General features: G+C 44.7%; 2 protein-coding genes across 2 annotated transcripts in view; one reads left to right on the forward strand and one right to left on the reverse strand.

Annotated features, from left to right (window-relative positions):
* Positions 1-430: 430 nt before the first annotated feature.
* On the forward strand, positions 431-1,893 carry LOC134341552 (probable G-protein coupled receptor 139). The gene is made up of 2 exons (XM_063039418.1): positions 431-611; positions 992-1,893. Exons 1-2 carry the CDS (start codon positions 431-433, stop codon positions 1,891-1,893), a joined length of 1,083 nt encoding a protein of 360 aa, XP_062895488.1.
* A 7,317-nt stretch (positions 1,894-9,210) lies between these two features.
* Positions 9,211-20,871, reverse strand: part of LOC134341672 (NACHT, LRR and PYD domains-containing protein 3-like) — a 43,515-nt gene continuing 31,854 nt past the window's right edge. Inside the window, exons 9-13 of the mRNA XM_063039598.1 lie at positions 12,351-14,118; positions 11,095-11,181; positions 10,775-10,945; positions 10,446-10,613; positions 9,211-10,284 (exon numbers count right to left, since the gene is read on the reverse strand). Coding sequence (XP_062895668.1) covers positions 10,197-10,284; positions 10,446-10,613; positions 10,775-10,945; positions 11,095-11,181; positions 12,351-14,118 — 2,282 coding nt within the window. The 3' untranslated portion in view covers positions 9,211-10,196. The remainder of the gene's footprint in view (positions 10,285-10,445; positions 10,614-10,774; positions 10,946-11,094; positions 11,182-12,350; positions 14,119-20,871) is intronic.

Below are 20,871 nucleotides of genomic sequence, written 5' to 3' on the forward strand. Positions count from 1 at the left end.
AATCACAATATTCAAAAGTAATCTTTTGAAACAAATATCGTTTTCTTTTAAACGTGATTAATGAGAGAAGCTATACATTTTACTTCATCTTCGAATTTTACTTTGCCTCATTTTTTTGCTAAATCTGCTGAAAAGTGTCTAAACAAATAATGAATATATAAAACTTTAATGCTCGAAATTATTTGCCAACACCTGCTGCTCAGCTGCTATGCAGAAAGGGTTAACTGGATCTGTCATTTCATTAAATGCCAACATCGTCATTTCCACGGAGGGTTCAGGCGTCACAAGAGAGCTTCTCTCTCCTATTAATAAGCATCGGAATCACTGAGTTCTCACTGATCAGCCGGTCCGGCACTCACAGCGGTTCGCTGATCCACACAGCGGGACAGAGAGAGCACACTCTGCGGAAGGAAGGTTTGCTCGTTCCGTAATGGGCCAGAGTCCGGGAACAGCATCGTGGAATGTCGCAGAAGCTCCGAAGAATGTCTTCTGGGCTGCTCAGTTGATCTTTGCGAAGTATGAATGGATGACCTTGGATTTTCGAATCTCGCACGCATTAAAAGTCATTCAAGTGATTTACTACCCTGGTCACGCTATCATTGCTCTTCCCGGTGAGTGTCTCCTCAAAGCTCAACTATACAATGTTAAATAAACAATTCTAATGTTTATCACCCAAGTTTCTGTAAATTTCGTATTTGAAGTTCTATTTACATCTTTCCCCTCAACATATACAAAGTTCCCAATTACCAGTGATCGTTATATGTGTTATTCACTGCTGTTTCCTGTGTGACATCAGCCCGAAAATATTGCGGTTGATTGTTCGCTGATTTCACTTACGATTTGATTCCAGTAATTGATTTTCTTGATAGACTTCCCGAGGAGTAATTATTTTCTCATGTGACTAAACACAGAGAACAAATCCGATAAATTGTATGATAATGGAAACGCTTCAGGATGTGTCTCCATTCATTGTGTTTTATGCGTCTCGCAGTGCACCTGGTGACGATTTTAATCCTGTCCAGAGGAAAGTGCGGTCTCTCCAGAGTTGTCACTCGCTACCTAGTTGCCATGGCAGCGGCGGATCTTATGGTTGTTGTCCTGGACCTGATACTGAACAAGATTCCGAATATTTACGCGCCAATTGAACTTCTCATCTGGGCTGCGGACACACCAGTGTGTCAAATCCACGCCGTCCTGCTTTACGCCGCCACCGATTGTTCGGTCTGGTTCACCGTCACTTTCACATTTGACCGGTTTGTGGCCATTTGTTGCCAGAAGCTGAAAACAAAATATTGCACCGGGAGAACTGCGGCTGTGATGCTGGGGACAGTGACTGCGATCAGCTGTTTAAGGAACATTTACTGGTATTTTCGATTCTCGGGGTATTATGCAGCGCTGATCGCTCCATTTATTTGTGTAGATACCGCAGGTTATGTGTCTTTATTTGTCGGAATGTCAATTGATTTATTTAATTACCTTCTCACTCCTGTAATCCCATTCCTGCTGGTTCTCCTGACGAATGCATTAACCATCCGGCACGTTTTAGTCACCAGCAGAGGGCGCAGGAGACTCCGGCGTGCTGACAAGGGACAGAGTGCCAGAGACCCGGAGATGGAGAGCCGCAGAAAATCGCTCGTTTTACTGCTGATCATCTCTGGCAATTTCGTCCTGCTGTGGGCACCGTTCACTGTGTATTCTGCGTGGAACCGACTGTCTGCTACCTCTGCCGTGACGCTTCCTGCTGATTCTCTGCGAGGACTGGGCTCGATGCTGCAGATTCTGAGCTGCTGCACAAACACGGCTCTTTACGCCGTCACCCAGACCAAGTTCAGGGAGCAACTGAAGGACGCGATAAAATATCCCCTGGCTCTCATTGCCGCAAGGATGTCATGAATCAGTGATGTTTCCCTGCCTGGCCCAAATAATTCACCCCCCATTGCAGGCAATCTCAGCCCCTTCCTAAGCTCCTTTCTTGCTTCCCTATATTCCTCAATAGACCCATCTGATCCTTGCTTCCTAAACCTCATGTATGCTGCCTTCTTCCACCTGACTGGATTTTCCACCTCACTTGTCACCCATGGTTCCTTCACCCTACCATTCTTTATCTTCCTCACCGGGACAAATTTATCCTTTACATCCCGCGAGATATCTCTAAACATCGACCACGTGTCCATAGTACAATTCCCTGCAAAAACATCATCCCAATTTACACTCGCAAGTTCTAGCCTTATAGCCTCATAATTTGCCTTTCCCCAATTAAACATTTTCATGTCCTCTTTGATTCTATCCTTTCCCATGATAATTATAAAGGCCAGGAAGCGGTGGTCACTGTCCCCCAGATGCTCACCCACTGACAGATCTGTGACCTGACCCGGTTCATTACCTAGTACTAGATCTAATATGGCATTCCCCCTGGTCGGCCTGTCCACATACTGTGACAGGAATCCATCCTGGACACACTTAACAAACTCTGCCCCATCTAAACCCTTGGAACTAATCAGGTGCCAATCAATATTAGGGAAGTTAAAGTCACTCATGATAACAATCCTGTTATTTTTGCACCTTTCCAAAATCTGCCTCCCAATCTGCTCCTCTGTATCTCGGCTGCTACCAGGGGGCTTATAGAATACCCCCAGTAGAGTAACTGCTCACTTCCTGTTCCTGACTTCCACCCATATTGACTCAAAAGAGATCCTGTTACATTACCCACCCTTTCTGTAGCTGTAATAGTATCCCTGACCAGTAATGCCACCCCTTCTCCCCCTTTTCCTCCCTCTCTATCCCTTTCAAAGCACTGAAATCTAGGAATATTGAGAATCCATTCCTGCCCTGGTGCCAGCCAAGTCTCTGTAATGGTCACTACATCATAATTCCATGTATGTATCCAAGCTCTCAGTTCATCACCTTTGTTCCTGATGCTTCTTGCATTGCGGTACACACATTTCAGCCCTTCTACCTTACTGTCTTTACACCATTTATTCTGCTTCTCTTTCCTCAAAGCCTCTCTGTATGTTAGATCTGGCTTTACTCCATGCACTTCTTTCACTGCTATATCGCTCTGGGTCCCATTCCCCTCGCAATTTAGTTTAAACCCTCCTGAACCATGCTAGCAAACCTACCTGCAAGGATATTGCTCCCCCTCGAGTTCAGGTGCAACCCATCCAATCTGTACAGGTTCCACCTTCCCCAGAAGAGATCCCAATGATCTAAAATTCTAAAACCCTGCTCCCTGCATCAACTCCTCAGCCACGCATTCAACTGCCATCTCCTCCAATTCTTACCATCTCTGTCACGTAGCACTGGCAGCAATCCTGAGAACGTCACCCTTGAGGTCCTGTTCTTCAGCCTTCTGCCTAATTCACGAAACTCACACTTCAGGACCTCATCCCTCTTCCTGCCTATGTCGTTGGTCCCAACATGTATCATGACTTCTGGTTGCTTTCCCTCTCGTACCAGGATGTCGTGCACCCGGTCAGAGACATCCCGGATCCTGGCACTTCCTGTCCCAACTCGGACGCAACAGTGACGTTCATATTCAAACTCGTCAATTAATACAATTTTGCTGTCAATAATAATACCTATCATCATTGATCACGGGCTGTGACTGAATATCCGAACACAATCAGCACGTTGATATTGCATTTAATTTTATATGCCTGCCCCCTAGTCTGCATATTAAATTGTTAATTTTCGGTCAAGAGGGAAAGGGTACAATCGCAGGATTAACTTGATACAAGAACCACCACTTGTAATAATGATCAATGAGGCACAGAGAATCTGTATATACCAACAAGTAACTTTTATTATTTCAACTAAAAAGAGCAGGTAGATTCACACTCATATCGACCTATGTGTTCCCTACTAGAACCCGTGACACTCTCTGAACAGTCAACTAAGAGAAAAAAAAATATTACCCGGGAAAGGAGTCTATGCTGGTTAGGTGGTCATCGTGGTCCGGATTTCATCGTGTCCGTGGAGTCCTACTTATCCGCGATGGTTGGTCCCTGGCTGCTGGAGAGTTATCGCCCTTGCGTATTTCGAGCTCCTGAGACTTATACTGTTCCTCATCAATTGAACCATTGAATCTCAACCCCATTAGCTCAAGGTCACCTCACCTACCAGGGACGCCATCGTACTGGTCATTGCACAAGGCAACAGCCAATATTGTTTCATGGTTCTGCCCACCGCGGGGGTTTGTATTTGTGTCTTGACACTCCGACTAGTCCAAACCAGTTAAATGAGGCAACCCAGACAGAGTCTAACGTGATTACCGATTGCAGGTCTGGCATTCTACAAAACAAGTAGCTACTCCTCTGAGAATGGTCTCAGGTATATTGCTCTGATTAGATTGTCCCAAAGCAAGAATCTGTTCAGAGCCCCTTCCCTTTACATAACAGATGGCTATTTGTTTGAGAATAGTCACAGGTTGAGCAGATCATTACCTGAAGCTTCCTGTATCCTCCTCTCATTCAGTTGACTGCCCATAGGACTGCGATGGAACCCCGGTAGGTGTGGAACACTTATATTCTATAAACGCTATTGACATTTACCATCTAAATTCACCCACCGTATACTGTCAATCGCCTCTGTTGCTTCATGAAGGCATTATCCTCGATTTTTCATAATATCTCCTCAGTTAATATACATTAAGCAATACTTTATCAGGGTACGTAAGATTAGTATTTTAGCCATGGATGTATTTGAACATTTGTCCCTAATTCCAAAATTTACTCCAAAAACCTTTGTCACTCAAGAGTTCATTTGCCTTATAAAACATAGAATAGTACAGCACAGTACAGGCCCTTCGGCCCACAATGTTGTGCCGACCCTCAAACCCTGCCTCCCATATAAGCCCCCACCTTAGATTCCTCCATATACCTGTCTAGTAGTCTTTTAAACTTCACTAGTGTATCTGCCTCCACCACTGACTCAGGCAGTGCATTCCACGCACCAACCACTCTCTGAGTAAAATACCTTCCTCTAATATCCCCCTTGAACTTCCCACCCCTTACCTTAAAGAAATGTCCTCTTGTATTGAGCAGTGGTGCCCTGGGGAAGAGGAGCTGTCTATCCACTCTATCTATTCCTCTTATTATCTTGTACACCTCTATTATGTCTCCTCTCATCCTCTTTCTCTCCAAAGAGTAAAGCCCTAGCTCCCTTAATCTCTGATCATAATGCATACTTTCTAAACCAGGCAGCATCCTGGTAAATCTCCTCTGTACCCTTTCCAATGCTTCCACATCCTTCCAATAGTGAGGTGACCAGAACTGGACACAATACTCCAAGTGTGGCCTAACCAGAGTTTTATAGAGCTGCATCATTACATCGCGACTCATAAACTCTATCCCTCGACTTATGAAAGCTAACACCCCATAAGCTTTCTTAACTACCCTACCCACCTGTGAGGCAACTTTCAGGGATCTGTGGACATGTACCCCGAGATCCCTCTGCTCCTCCACACTACCAAATATCCTGCCATTTACTTTGTACTCTGCCTTGGAGTTTGTCCTTCCAAAGTGTACCACCTCACACTTCTTCGTGTTGAACACCATCTGCCACTTCTCAGTCCACTTCTGCATCCTAACAATGTCTCTCTGCAATCTTTGACAATCCTCTACACTATCTACAACACCACCAACCTTTGTGTTGTCTGCAAACTTGCCAACCCACCCTTCTACCCCCACATCCAGGTCGTTAATAAAAAATCACGAAAAGTAGAGGTCCCAGAACAGATCCTTGTGGGACACCACTAGTCACAATCCTCCAATCTGAATGTACTCCCTCCACCACCACACTCTGCCTTCTGCAGGCAAGCCAATTCTGAATCCACCTGGCCCGTGTGGAACCTTGTCAAATGACTTACTAAAATCCATATAGATCACATCCACTGCACTACCCTCATCTATATGCCTGGTCACCTCCTCAAAGAACTCTCTCAGGCTTGTTAGACACGATCTGCCCTTCACAAAGCCATGCTGACTGTCCCTGATCAGACCATGATTCTCTAAATGCCCATAGATCCTATCTCTAAGAATAATTTCCAACAGCTTTCCCACCACAGACGTAAGGCTCAGTGGTCTGTAATTACCCGGCTATCCCTACTACCTTTTTTGAAGAAGGGAACAACATTCGCCTCCCTCCAATCCTCCGGTACCATTCCCGTGGACAACGAGGACATAAAGATCCTAGCCAGATGCTCAGCGATCTCTTCTCACGCCTCGAGGAGCAAACGTGGATCAGTATGTGCTTTAATTAGTTTATTGTGTTTAGTCCAGTGATGGATTAGCTCCCTTGCCTCCTCCACAGCTCGTGTCCAGTCTGCAGTCAAGTGAGGAATTGGTGGCAATTCAGTAACCACATAGTCCCACAGATATTCATCTATATCAGTGCGTTGGATGTTGAAGTTCTCCACCATTACTGTGTCTCCTGTTGGCTGAGGCAAGGTTCGTCCTCCAATGATCAGATCTAAAGTCGCATTCCCTATGCCGACATTGTGACTTTCCAAAGGACATTGTTTCCATCCCTTGGTATAAATTGTAGCCCCTGTTGCTATATAATATGTCTGTCCACCAATGCATATTGTAAGAAAGACAGATTATTCATAGGCAAAATAGAGAAAGAACAATTTTCATAAATACTGAAATCACTATACGTAAGCTACTGCTTTGTCATTCATTCTGGACAAGACCAGTGGTCTCAGTCTTGATGGCATCGTGATAAATCCATCCCTTTCCCAGTGTCATTCTTAACAATAGCACGTGCTGGTGGGTTACTTAAGCATATCCATGTATTCTCATGATATTGGCCAACATAGTTAACCCTTTTCAAAGGGTAGGTTGAATTATTTCCCTGTTGGGGAATGTGGAATACTGCTCCAGCATAAAACCTTCCTTTATCATCATCACAGGTACCCAGTACTCTGTTGTTATTGTGAGGTTTCTAATATGACACAATGGCACCCTTGCTCTGACCCATTCATTTAGCTGTTCATCTAAAACCCAATTTGGTAACTGATGTACACCAAGTTGTAATAAATTAGTGCCAATCATGGTAAGCAACCAAGTAGCATATATAGTACATATTTCAGTTTTAGGCATTTCCTTAGACATGAGGTCTATGTGGTCAATAGTCAGATTTGTTTTATCTTGAAGGGGCTTCAGAAATTTAACAGCATCCAGAGTTACCTGGGATGCATCTCGGCTAATCAGTTTGAACCTGATCTTAGTAATTCTGTCCAGTAATAATTTCTGCTGGAGGGACAGTATCCGGTTTTATCGTTCTGCTGTTGTTAGGGTATTGACAGTTGCTACCCGGATGCATAACCTGCTCCCACTAATTCCAATAGTCCTCTTTACGTTCTATCTTTGACTGGCTTAAACTCACCCCCGCTAATTTGTTTCCCAGGAAGGTGCGTAAATCATTGTTTTGTTGTAAGTGGGCACCATTCAGGTACCGTTATTTCAGTTAGATTAAAGATTACCTGCACCTACTGTTACCCTGGTAGCAAAGTTGCAAATTCCCCTGTATCCTCTAATACTAATCCTCCCCCGTTTGTATTACGGTGTGTCTCACTATATTTAGTCTCCGCTGTAGCTTCCGTTACTTGTAGGTATGGGGTAGTGATTTTTCTAACAGTATTGATAACCTAGAAAGGTTCTGGCCCCTGACAAAAAACTCTTCTCCGTGTCCTTCAGTTCCTTCCCCATTCTACTCTCACCGTGTACTACATTCCACTGTCGAAAGTTTATAATCATAGAAGCAACCTTTGAGAAACCACCCCAGTCGATATACGTCTTGTGTAGATGGCTGCCCCACTCAATATACACATGAGTGCGATCTCACTTAACTGTAATCTTACCATGGCCATCATTACCTGAAGTCTGCTCAATAATTGGACCAAGATACAGACTCATATACCCCATCTGGGATACTGAATAATGTCGCATCTAGAGTTTTATAGCATAGGAGTTTTTATTTAGTCCGGGCATGTTAAGCCATCTACCCCAGTATAATACAAGTTTGGGTCCTCAGTTCATCCTTAGTTAGGCCGTATTCCCCGTGTCCGTTGAAATGATCTGTTTTTGTTCACTGTGTGCTTTCCAAACAACGACATCACTGTTGCACATTTGTCCGCCCTACTGGCTCTGGAACAAGACTGACCATGGCCCCAGTCATGGTTGATGCCATCGCAGTACAATACATTATTCTCTTCATGTTGAATTAAACCTGTAACACACAAGGGTAATACCTGCTCTTATTTCCAGTTTAAATGTTAAATTATTTTATGTCCGTATTTTGTATCTGTTCTTCTAACCCATCCAATCTAGGCTCCCGATTGTCTTTGGAATCACGCCGTCCGTCTTTTCTTACCCATTTTCCATTCAGGATAGGAGGGACAAGCACTGGCTTATCTTACTTTTCCTTTGATCTTTGGACAAAACTGCCCTGATTCTCAGGATGAGAGGACTGAAAATCATCCCCTTGACAGTGCCTGCTCCCATCTTCTTGGAAATGTTGTTCCATTCTGAGGTCTCCCAAATCAGGTCTATCATGTACATCAATTGTTATGTGCCGATGATGATAACATTCCTGTTTCTGCCCCACCCATTTCAGCTGTTTGATACGATACCACCTACTTTTATCTGGAGACGTCGGCAATGTGTACACTAAATGACTTGCTTTGTCGGAGGGAGCTTCTCTCTGAATCTGACTGTTGTAGTCTGTGATGAAACGGTGTGGAGGGAGATTGGCATTGTGTCTGATCCTGGTTTTGTGTGGTTGGACGATGCCGAGGGAGCTGCATTTTGTGTCTGATCACGGAGTTTTGTGATGGGACGGTGCCGAGGGAGGTTCGCTCTGTGTCTGATAACTGGTGAGCTGTTTCTGATGGTGTTGAGGTGCACTAATGCTGTGTCTGACCCTGGTAATGTATGTTTGGACGGTGCTGAGGCAACTTCAGTCTGGTTCTGACCCTGGGAGTGTGTGGAGGGATGGTGCTTCACCACGTGTTTAATATCGGTGTCCCACACGCATCCCTCTCCTCTTCGGGACCTCAGTGGACTCGCGCCAGATATTTCTTGGAGCTTCTAATCTCTTCATTCGTTCTTGTCTGCGTGGACGAGGCGTTACAGCCGTCTATTCAGTTCATCATGACAAATGTAAATTAAACAGTGCGTGGCATTCGGGGATTGGAAAACTGCTCACCGTTTTATTTACAAAACTATAAAAGTTTATTTGCACAACAAATACACAAGGAACAATCACACATATTTTACATTACTGTGAGTACACTCAGTTTAAAAAAAATGGTTACGTGCGTCTATTAAACAGTCGATTCCCTGTGGGGCCCAGCGCTCCCGCAAATCCCCCAATGTACCCATTGCGACCGCATGCTCCCTCTCCGAGGACAGCTGGGCACGAACGCATCCTCGGAAGGGGGACAAACATTCGGACGGGCACAGCCCTCCACGTACCACCGTCTGGATCCGTGAATGACCATTTTGGCCCAGCCCAGGAACAATCCCACCAGGAGATCCTCCTTGTGACCCGCCCTGTTCTGTATCGGGTGCCCGTATATGAGAAGGGCGGGGCTGAAATGCAGCCCGAACCTGAGCAGCAGCCCCGTCAGATACTCAGACAGTGGCTGCAACCTCTATCACAGTCACACACAATTAACTGACCGCCCACAACGAGTCACAGGTTGAATAATCAGTCCCGTTTCTCAGCGACACTCTGCATCGTGGAGCCTATGCTTATAAAATCACACTTCAGGGCAGTGTCCGAGATCGCTGCAGACCAGTGTCACTGCCGAGGGATTTGTCAATTTAACATCATTATATCGGCCAGACTGCCGAAGGCATCGTCCTCAGCCCATAGTGAACAAAAGCTTTCTCTCCCGGGATAATCTCACCCTGGGAACTGAGCCCCACCCACGGGGTCTTCCTGTCTGTGTAATTCCCCGGGGTCACACTTGGTGGAGCTCTCAACACGGATGTACGCCGGAAGCAGCGACACTTGACGTGAGGCTGAATACGTCACTGCGGGGCCAACTCTGACGACGCAGCGGGCTCGCCCAGAACCAGGGTCCATTAGAACCGTTGGAAATTAAAGAGGAGGGAGCGCACTATAGGAGGGAAGGAAATCGGTCAAAATACTCCTATCCCGCGGGCGGGGATGTTCACACATGCAGACGTTCACAGCTCCACTTTCAGTCCGGGTCGGGTTTCCTTCAGAGACTCCAGTTCCTTCTTCCCGGTCTCACTGAACTGATTCCCCGCCAGGCTGAAACAGATGGAGGAAAAAAATGAAATAAATGGATTACACTATAGTGTCGTAACAGGGAACTAGGGTTAATTTTGAACAACACTCACAGATAAATATCACCAGAAAACCCGTGGGTCCGCTGATATTTTATCACATTGAACATTAACACAAACACTCACCGGATCCATTCCAGACGCGGGAGGTTCAGTACGAGGCGACGGAGAGCGGGGACAAATAGGTCTGTGAGCGAGTTTGATGCCAAGCTCAGCACCTTCATTGATCGTTTTGTACTGAGATCGGACGCGAGATCCTCGGCACCAGAATCTGTGAGCCCAACACTGTAGAGCCTGGAGATGAAAGAGAGAGAGAGTAAGAGTAAAGGACGTAGAGAGACAGGAGACGGTACAAATCCCCAGAGTTTATCAGTAATACAATTACTGATCACATTAATATTTGGTCTCAGGCACCCAATGACTGTAAACACAATCTCCCACACTCTGGTACTTACCACAGTTTCTGTATTTCACACTCTGGGTTCCTCAGAGCCGCAGACACCAGTATCACTCCAGAATCTCCCAGTTCATTACCACTCAGGTTCAGCTCCACCAGTGATTTATTTGTACTGAGAGCGGAGGCGAGATCTTCGGCACCAGAATCTGTGAGACCAACGTAGTCCAGCCTGGAGATGTGAGAGAGTGGGGCGAAGGATATAGAAACAGGAGATAAAAATCCCCAGTGTTTATCAGTAACACAATTAATGATCACATTATTGTTCAGTGTCAGACACCCAGTGACTGTAAACACAATCTCCCACAGCCTGGTACTTACCACAGTGTCAGTATTTTACACTCCTGGTTTCTCAGAGCCGCAGACACCACTTGCACTCCTGAATCTCCCAGTTTATTATCCCCAAGTCTAAACGCAAACAGACAAATTGATGAACAATGTGATTCAAACCGTGGGTCTCATGAAATTTCTCTCACTCGGATATTTCAGGAAACATTAAACCCTTCAGTAAATCACTGATCTGAGTTCCCATCACTATCAAGGTCCCTCACTGCCCAGCTCCAGCGTATTCACGGAACGTCAGTAATTTAGTCCATAGGTGTGACACAGAAAAATCACCAAATTCTGTCTCATCCACGATGGTTAGAAAAGTGTTAGTGACTTGAGAGGGTCAGAAGGGCGGGAGAAAGTTCGACAGTAAGGAGAAAATGTCGATTGAAATGGCGGAAGGGATCCTCAAAGCGGGGAGTGGGATGGGGAAGAGAGATCCAACAGGAGACAGGGGGATGGGGAAGAGAGATCAGACAAGAGGAAGGGGGATGTGGAAGGGAGATCCCTCAGCACGAAGGTGTATGTGGAAGGGAGGTCCCAAAGGATGAAGGGGAATGGAAAGAGATTCCGTAGGAGGAAGTAGAATAAGGTGAAGGGATGCAATCAGGAGGAAGAGAGATCCATGATGAGGATAGCCAATGGAAAAGGTGAACCCACAAGACCAGGAGGCAGAAATAGATTGCACGGACGGGTGTGTCTAATTAGAGGCCCACAATCTGGAGAAAAGAGATGCGCCCATGAGGTGTGGGTATCTGGTAGTGAGCACAGTCACACAGGTGGACTGATGGAAATCGCAAGGCACAGCGAAGGGAAGGGAGAGGGAATCTCACAGAAGAAATGCTCTCCCACTGACTCGGACAGTCTGCTGACGGTCTCTTGTCCCTCATCGGTAAGGGGGTGTGAATCTCTGACCCTCCTGCTGCAGTCAGTGTCGGTCTGGGTGTCAGAGACAGTGAGAAGGAACATTGTCAATGGACGTGCCACAGGCAGCGAGAACCACGACCAATCCTGTGATTCACTGCTATTAAACCAGTGGCCATTGTTCACTGATCTGATGAAGCCTCCAACGTCCCTTTACAAGGAATCACAGAACGCTCTCGTCCTTGAGGAATACCGACCAATCTCCTGAGCATTTTTCACAATTCTTCACAATCTGATATACCAGAGTTTTACACAAATTCCCTTACATTGAAACAAGACAATGGTACAGTCTCGCTGTTCAGAGTAAAAGTTAAAAGAAAAAATACCTCAAATCTTGGCACTTGTGCAGCCCGGGTCCCAGCCGCTGGATTCCTTCACACTGAATGTGGCAGTACTCCAGTTTGAGCTGTTTTATTGTATCACAGAGTCCGATGGCATGAGACAGCACCGCGCAGTCAATCGGGGTCAGCGTCATCCCGCGGAATGAAAGTGTCTCCACAGATCCCAGTGCAGCCCGAGCCACTCCACGATTCTGAGACTCAAACAGGTAGTGCAATGTGTTCAGGAGGCTCCTTTTACCAGTTTCAGTCTCTGTGTTTCCAATCTGACGTTCAACCTCCTCCTTCACCCAGTCAATCACCCGGCAGGTTGTTTCATTAGCAAATGGACCCAGGAACTCCTCCAGACCCCGAGCTGTCATTGGGGAGGAGAGACCAGCAACAAAACGGAGAAATACTTCAAATCGCCCATCTGTCGTGTTGTGGGCTTCAGTGAGGAATTTCCGGATTTTCCTGGGATGTATAGTCAGGAATTGTGCGACTGCAGCTACAAACTCTTGGATGGTGAGGTGTGGGAATGTGTACACCACACACCGGGCAGAATCCTCTCTCTCTAAAAGCTCCATCAGGAACCCGGACAAAAACTGCGAAGGCTGCAGATTGTAGCTGATCAAATCGCCATCTGTAAAGACGATCTTTTTCTGGGACAGTCCTGTGAAGGCCATCTGACCAACCCTGAGTAACACATCGCGGAGATTCTCAATCTCACGGCCGTGGTTTTTTAAGATGTTGTAAGTATAGTAGGAATATAATTGGGTTATAGTCTTGGGAACTCGCTGGGGGTCCCTGACTCTTTGTGTGAAGAAGGGGCCCAGTGCCAGAGCGAGGATCCAGCAGTAGGAGGGGTTGTAGCTCATGGTGTACAGGAGCTCGTTCTCCCGCACGTGTTTGAAAACATCTGCTGCCACCGTCTGATCTTCAAAATGCCTATAGAAATAATCCTTCCGTTCCTCACCAACAAATCCCAGGATTTCAGCACAGACACTGATCTCCACCTTTTCCAATAAATCTAAAGCAGTGGGACGGGTGGTCACCAGCACTGAACACCCCGGGAGTAGCTTGTGCTGGATTAAATTATACACAATGTCAGACACTTCACACCACCACTCGGGATCTGGGCACTGGTGCTTGGGTTCTGTGTCTCTCCGACTGTCAGCAAAATCGATTCTGTGCTTGAATTCATCCAAACCATCGAATATAAACAACAATCCCTCTGGGTTCTTCCAGACCTCTCTCAGGAAATTCCCAAAGTAAGGATATTGATCCAGAATCAGTTCCCTCAGGTTTATTCTACAGTTAATAGTGTTTAAATCCCGGAATTTGAAACTGAAGACAAACTGGAATTGTTGGTATATTTTCCCCGTGGCCCAGTCATAAACAATCTTTTGAACCATTGTTGTTTTCCCGATCCCCGGGACGCCGGCCACGACAGCCGAACTTCCCGAAGATGATCGTGTGAAGAATCTTTTCATTGTTTTCCAGAAACTATATGAGTAACTGCTCTGAAACAGATGATCAGTGCGGATTTTCTCCAGCTCTCCGCGGAGATGTTTCTCTCTCCACTCCTCGTGGTCTCTGCCTCTTGCCAGTAGCTCATGTTCCACCAGTCTCCGATCTCGAAGAGTAGAAATTACCGTGAGCTCAGCGTATCGATCAACCAGCTGGAAAACTTTCACCTTCTCCCTCATCAGGATAGTGTTCACTCTCAGCTTTTCAGTTTGTGCCCGCAGAGTCTCCTTGTGTTTCTGTTGAACATCTTTTCACGGGAACAGAGAACATTGTCAAAATGTTAAATGGCTCATCTGACAAGGAATTGTATAACTGCATTTCAACATTCAGTTTTTAAGATTACATGAATTAATTCAAGGCTCCCTGGATATTAGGACAGAAAATAACATTTTGTTCACAGGCACCTGAATTTACAGCGATGAATGTCCCAGAAAATGTCCAATCCTCATAATCTGGTACTGATTACTTGTGAAGGTGAGCATTCCCCTGGTATACTATTGCAATCCTGACTGCACTTCCATCAAAACAACATTTCACTATATTTAGAACACAACTTGCATCATTAACAGGCGTTGTTAATATTCATCTGGTGTGGAAATATGGAGAGCAGGACACTGTGCATTTTGGCAAATCTGCATGCTGGGTAGTCACAGGTGTCCACTGCTCATGTATGAAAATAGGAGGGGAATATGCGTGAAGTCGGGCAGCATCTGTGGAAAGAATCACAGTGATGTTTTCTATCGATAACTCATTGGAATGATAAGAACGAAAATGGGTAGTTTTCAGCTTTAGAGATGGAGGAGCGGTGAAAAACGGTATCTCTGTAACTGGGAGAGACCACAAGCGTCTGAGTGATTTAAGTCATGTTTCTGGGAGCGGAGGTGAAGTCTCGGCAAATGCTACTGATCAGTCTGGCAGTGCGGGTGTGGGGCGCTGTATTATGAGTCTTCTGTCTGTCAGAGTTGACCATGGATGTTGCGTCCCGCTGACTAGATACGCAAGCCAGGACACTACGATATGGAGAGCAAACTGTTGCCCATGTAGCTAGCTCCATCACTCCATGCATCTGATGAACCCAAAGGAACGGCAGAGACCGATACGGTTTGGAACCAGAAGCGCCGGCGTTGCCAATCTGCGTTGTTCCAGCTCCAGGCTTTTCCCATTGGGTTGTGACATGGTCCTGAATTACCCCTATAAACTGTGATCGATTTCCCCTATGAACTGTGCTTTTGAAAAGAACCAGAGAGAGTTATTTAACACAAACACCTTGTTTCAGAGAGAGGGAGAGAGAGAGGTGGGGGGGGGGGGGAGACTGCTCACAGGTTGTTTATACTTTCTCCAAGGACACTGCCTGCTTGACGAGAGAAGGGAGGAGTTATTTGAGAGACGGTTGGTACTCAATACGGTGAGATAAATAGAAGGTCAGATGATAGACTTGAAACATATGATTTTGGACACTGAATGAGTTTTGTTGTGCCCACAGAAAAAGTGGGTTTTGGAGGATTGATCAGGCGGATCGATGAGTGGCTCTCACAGTGTGGAGAAGGTTTGACCGGTGGGGAGTTATTTGTGTGTCCAACCCCCGGATGGGTTGATAGCTCCACTACAGAAGAGCGGTCCCTTTTGTTGTTGTCACAATCGGTGACTTTAAACGGATTTTGGAGGACAACGGGAAGATCGACGGCGTCGGCTCACCTGAAGATTCCAATCTCTCCCTCCCCCTCTCTCCATCATTACTCAACTCAATACCACGAACTGAACTGAACTTTACTCATTATCGTTAGACTATCTATTTAGCCCTAGACTTAAAGAAGCATGGTTTTCTAATATATATTCCACACTTACTTATATATAAAATCATTGCAAACCTGTTTAAGTTATCTACATTTATATTACTGTATTGCGTAGTTACTAACAAATATTATTAGTTAATAGCAATACTGGACTACAAAGTGTTTTGTATTTCTGCTGACTCTTTAACCCATCACTGTGTACGTGACAGGGTTTACTCCCAAAGTCTTCCCAATGAGGGTAAAGTTGCAAAGCAGCGGAGGGTTGAGATCAGAATTTTCCTTCTTTTGGATGAGCGGCCGGTCATGGCTGACGAGTCGAGTCCCATCTGCCCGAAGCGACCGGTTTTAAGTCGCCAAGAACTCGCCTGTGCCCTTCTCTTGTCGGAAGAGATGCTTCCACCAACATATCCCCACGACCAACGCCAGTATAAAATCTTAGCAACCAAGGGGCTCTGTATTATTGACAACGATAAATCGGTAAATTGGTCTATTATTGTCACACGTACCGCGGTACAATGGAATACATTTCTAGATGCAATCCAAACGGATAATTTAATCACATCGGTACAATGAGGTCGTACAAGGTAAAAGAGAACAGCATATTGCAGGGAAACAGTGTTGCAGTTGCCGAAATCATTGGCAGGTTAGGTTTTTTGTTGAACTGTTGTCCTAAACGGCAGAATCCAGCACCTAAAACTACAGTACTGGTTAAACGTCTTCGACACATAAATATAACTAGGGAGACTGAGACTGTGTAAGGGATGCAGACTCCGGTTACTTTTGAACACACGCGGAAAACTTTTTTTTATTAATTGAACCTTTCTTAACACTGCCATTATTTTATCTTTTATTTTCTAATTTGCACTGTATCCCATTGTTATACAGATTGAACAACATCGTCCGAATTAGGTGCTTTATAAGTAACTTATTATTTCTATCCTTTCACAATTCAAACTGTTAAATCTTGAGGTACGGGCATATCCAAACACAATCATTTCTCAATTGACAGACAATTTCAGACTCCTGTCGTGGTGTATACTATTGTGACTTTCGGAAGAATTACATGTGTAGAGCTAATTGTTTAGAGCTAATTGTTTAATACTAATGTACAGTGGTTTTGGGATGAGACCAGTTGTCGATATTACTATCGGGACAATGTACATCTTGTTCATGTTCAACATTCTTTCAATTTCCCTTAAATTCGGCATATTTCTGATGTTTCTTCATTAATTGATCTCTGTAAGTTCTGTGTGTTTGGAATGGCTATATCTATTTTAAAACGTCGGTTTTGCTTGATTATTCTGTAAAATTACAGCCAGAGAGTTATTATGCATTATCCTACCTATAATAGTGGATTGGCCACAGTTGGATTTGTAGGACTCTAACACTAAAAGTGGAGCAGGATTGTATTTATGATAAGGTATGGTGTCATTCCATCAGTTGTAGATTAAGCAAGATTTTTGTGACTGTTGCTGGGGGGCGGGGGTGGGAACCGAATTGCAGTGAGGGAGGAAAGGGAGGCTGGCTCACAAATAGAGAAAGCTTGGAGACAGTGCGAAAGGGAGGACAGGCAGGTGATAGAGAAGGGACGCGCTCAGTCCTATGGTTTGAGATCTGTCTATTTTAATGCGAGGAGTATCATGAATAAAGCGAATGAGCTTAGAGCGTGGATCAGCACTTGGAGTTTTGATGTTGTGGCCATTACAGAGACTTGGATGGTGCAGGGGCAGGAATGGCTACTTAAAGTGCCAGGCTTTAGATGTTTCTGAAAGGTCAGGGAGGGAGGCAAAAGTGGTGGGGGAGGGACGGGGGAGGTGGCGTTGTTGATAAGAGATAGTGTCATGGCTGCAGAAAAGGAGGAAGTCATGGAGAGGTTGTCTACCGAGTCTTTGTGAGTGTAAGTTAAGAATAGGAAGGGGTCAACAACTCTGCCGGCTGTTTTTTTAAAAAAAAATATATATATATATAGACAATCCAATAGTAACTGGGATATCGAGGAGCAGATAGGGAGACAGATTCTGGAAAGGAGTAATAGTGACAGGGTTGTTGTGGTGGGAGATTTTAATTTCTCAAATATTGACTGGCATCTCCTTAGAGTGAGGGGTTTAGATGGTGTAGAGTTTGTTAGGTGTGTTCAGGAAGGTTTCTTGACACAATATGTAGATCAGACTACAAGAGGAGAGGCTGTACTTGATCTGGTATTGGGACGTGAACCTGGTCAGGTGTCAGATCTCTCAGTGAGCAGAATTCTATCTTCTTCACCATAGCATTGGAGAGCGATAGGAACAGACAAGTTAAGGAAACGTTTAAATGGAGTAAGACGAAATACGGGGCTATCAGGCAGGAACTTGGAAGCATAAACTGGAAACAGATGTTCCCAGGGAAACGTACGGAAGAAATGTGGCAAATGTTCAGGAGATACTTGCGTGGAGTTCTGAGTAGGTATGTTCCAATGAAACATGGAAAAGATGATAGGGTACAAGATCCGTGGTATACAAAGGCTGTTGTAAATCTCGTCAAGAAGAAAAGAAGAGCCTACGAAAGGATAAAAAAAAATAGGAAATGATAGGAACCTAGAAGATTACAAGGTTTGCAGGAACGAGCTTAAGAATGAAATTAGGACTGCCTCAAGTGGCCATGAGAAGCCCTTCGTGGAAAGGATTAAGGAAAATCCCAGGGCATTCAACAAGTATATGAAGAGCGAGAGGATAAGACGTGAGAGAATAGGACCAATCAAGTGTAATAGTGGAAAAGTGCCTAAGGAACCGGAGGAAATAGCAGAGATATTTCCTGAATATTGTGTTTCAGTATTCACTGCAGAAAAGGGAATATAGTAGGGATCGTAGGGATAACTTGCAGTGGACTGAAAAGCTTGAGAATGTAAATAGTAAGAACGGGGATATGCAGGAGCTTTTGGAAAACATCAAGTTGGATAAGTCACCGAGACTGGACGGGATGTACCTGAGGTTACTGTGGGACGCGAGGGAGGAGATTGCTGAGCCACTGGAAATGATCTTTAAATCATCAGTGCGGACGGAGAGGTTCCGAAATGATTGTAGGGTTGCGGATGTTGTTTCCTTATTCAAGAAGGGGAGTAGAGATAGCCCAGGAAATTATAGGCCAGTGAGTCTTGGTAGGTTGATGGAGAAGATCCTGAGAGGAAAGATTTATGAACATTTTAAGAGGCATATTCTGATTAGAAATAGTCAGCATGGCATTGTCAAAGGCAGGTCGTACCTTACGAGCCTGAGTGAATTTTTTGAGGACGTGACTAAGTACATTGACGGAGGTAGAGCCATAAATGTAGTCTATATGGATTTTAGCAAGGTATTTGATAAGGTACGTCATGCAAGGCTTATCGTGAAAGTAAGACGGTACGGGATCCAGAACTGATTTGCCCACAGAAGGCAAAGAGTGGTTGTAGACTGCTCATATTCTGCATGGAGGCCGATGACCAGTGGTGTGCCTCAGGGACGCCTACTCTTTGTGATGTTTCTGGTTTCTCTTGTAATTTTCAGCATATATCATCTTGAACACGTTGGTATTTTATTCTGTATTATTGATAACTATATGTGCTAACCACCTTGCCCTCTATTGCTACAGTGATCCTTTCTGTTTCCGTGAAGAGGTCACCAACTCCGACGCTTCCTTGTCGACATCTAGTCCGCTCAGATCATGGGGATGTCTACTATGGGGAGTCCTACTCTTCCATTGGCTTACTTTCTTCTCTTATGATAGTTTCATCATTTTTATGCGTTATGTTTTAATTTACATTCAGTGATGTGTACCCCTTATCAGAATTGCATATGCTTGTATGGAGTGCTGTATTCTGCTTGCGTTGATGAAAAGGTATCCTTAGAACCTATTACGGATTTCAGAAAAGGCACGATGAGGGAACACACACCAGTCCTCATAGAGGGATCTGAAGTAGAAAGGGTGAGAAATTTCAAATTCCTCGGTGCCAATTTCTCCGAGGATCTAACCCGGACCCGAAATATCGATGCAGCTACAAAAAGCACAACAGTGGCTATATTTCATCACTCAAATATTTCTACAGATGTACTTCGGAGAGCAATGGAACTGGATGCATCACCGTTTGGGGCCACTGTACAGGTTCAAAGTAAAGCACACATTAAATAATTCAGAGACAGCTTCTTCTCCTCTGCCATCGAATTTCTAAATGCACTGATATTGCCTCACTATTTTTTCACTGCTTATTTAATTTAACTCTCTCTCTCTCTCTCTCGCACACACACAATGCTCGAGAGTTTACATCAGCGCTACCTCCGGTCCATCGGGGTATCTGATGGCATGGTCGTGTCTCCAAGACAAAGTATTAGGGATGGGTCAACTTCCAAACACTGAAGCGACTTTGCTGCTCAGGCAGCTCCGCTGGCCAGCCCACGTGTCACGGGGGGACAACTCCAGGTTACTGAAATCAGTACTCTACGGAGAACTCTATCTTGGCAAGAGGTACAAAGACCATTTTAAGCAGCAGGAAAATATCGAAGTCACCGAATGTCAGCAGCCGGCTTGTGACAGAGGCCGCAGGACATTGTTGAACTCATTTTAATGATGTTTCATCTTGTTACGTCTTACTCTTCACAAGTAAAGAACCAGACATCCATACACATACACCCACAGATAGGCACGACACACACTTTACTATAATTCTGTTTTTTTTTTGTCTCCATTATGTTTATTGCATTGTGGTGCTGCCGAATTGCAACCAATTTCATAACATATGTTGGTGATATTAAACCTGATTCTGAGAAGTTTTATCTGACTGTTCTGTACATTTTTATATCTGCTGTTCCTCTTCCTCATGCTGTCCTAGTCCATGTTAATCTAAGTGTGCTCGAGTAAACATAGTGTTTTCTAGTTTTTTTTTAATTAATGTTCTCATTTTTCTTTACAAATCTTTCAGATCCGTTTCCGACCAAGATACTATACCAAAACAGTACGTCAATATGTACATAGTGAGTGTTCAGTGTCTATTCTATTTTTTTACTGCTCAGCTCTGTTTGGCAGATATTCTATACGCCTTGATGTAAATTCAGTATTTCTTTAGGCTTGAGGTTAATTCAGATTTTCTTCAACCTTGAATTAACTTTTGTTGGAAGATTTTCCTTTATCACACACTCATCCATTTTCTTATATGTTTCATATTCACCTATCGGTTGTATTGTATCCTCATGCTCTGTTTT

This window comes from Mobula hypostoma, unplaced genomic scaffold, assembly GCF_963921235.1.
Source record: "Mobula hypostoma unplaced genomic scaffold, sMobHyp1.1 scaffold_36, whole genome shotgun sequence".
NCBI lineage: Eukaryota > Metazoa > Chordata > Chondrichthyes > Myliobatiformes > Myliobatidae > Mobula > Mobula hypostoma.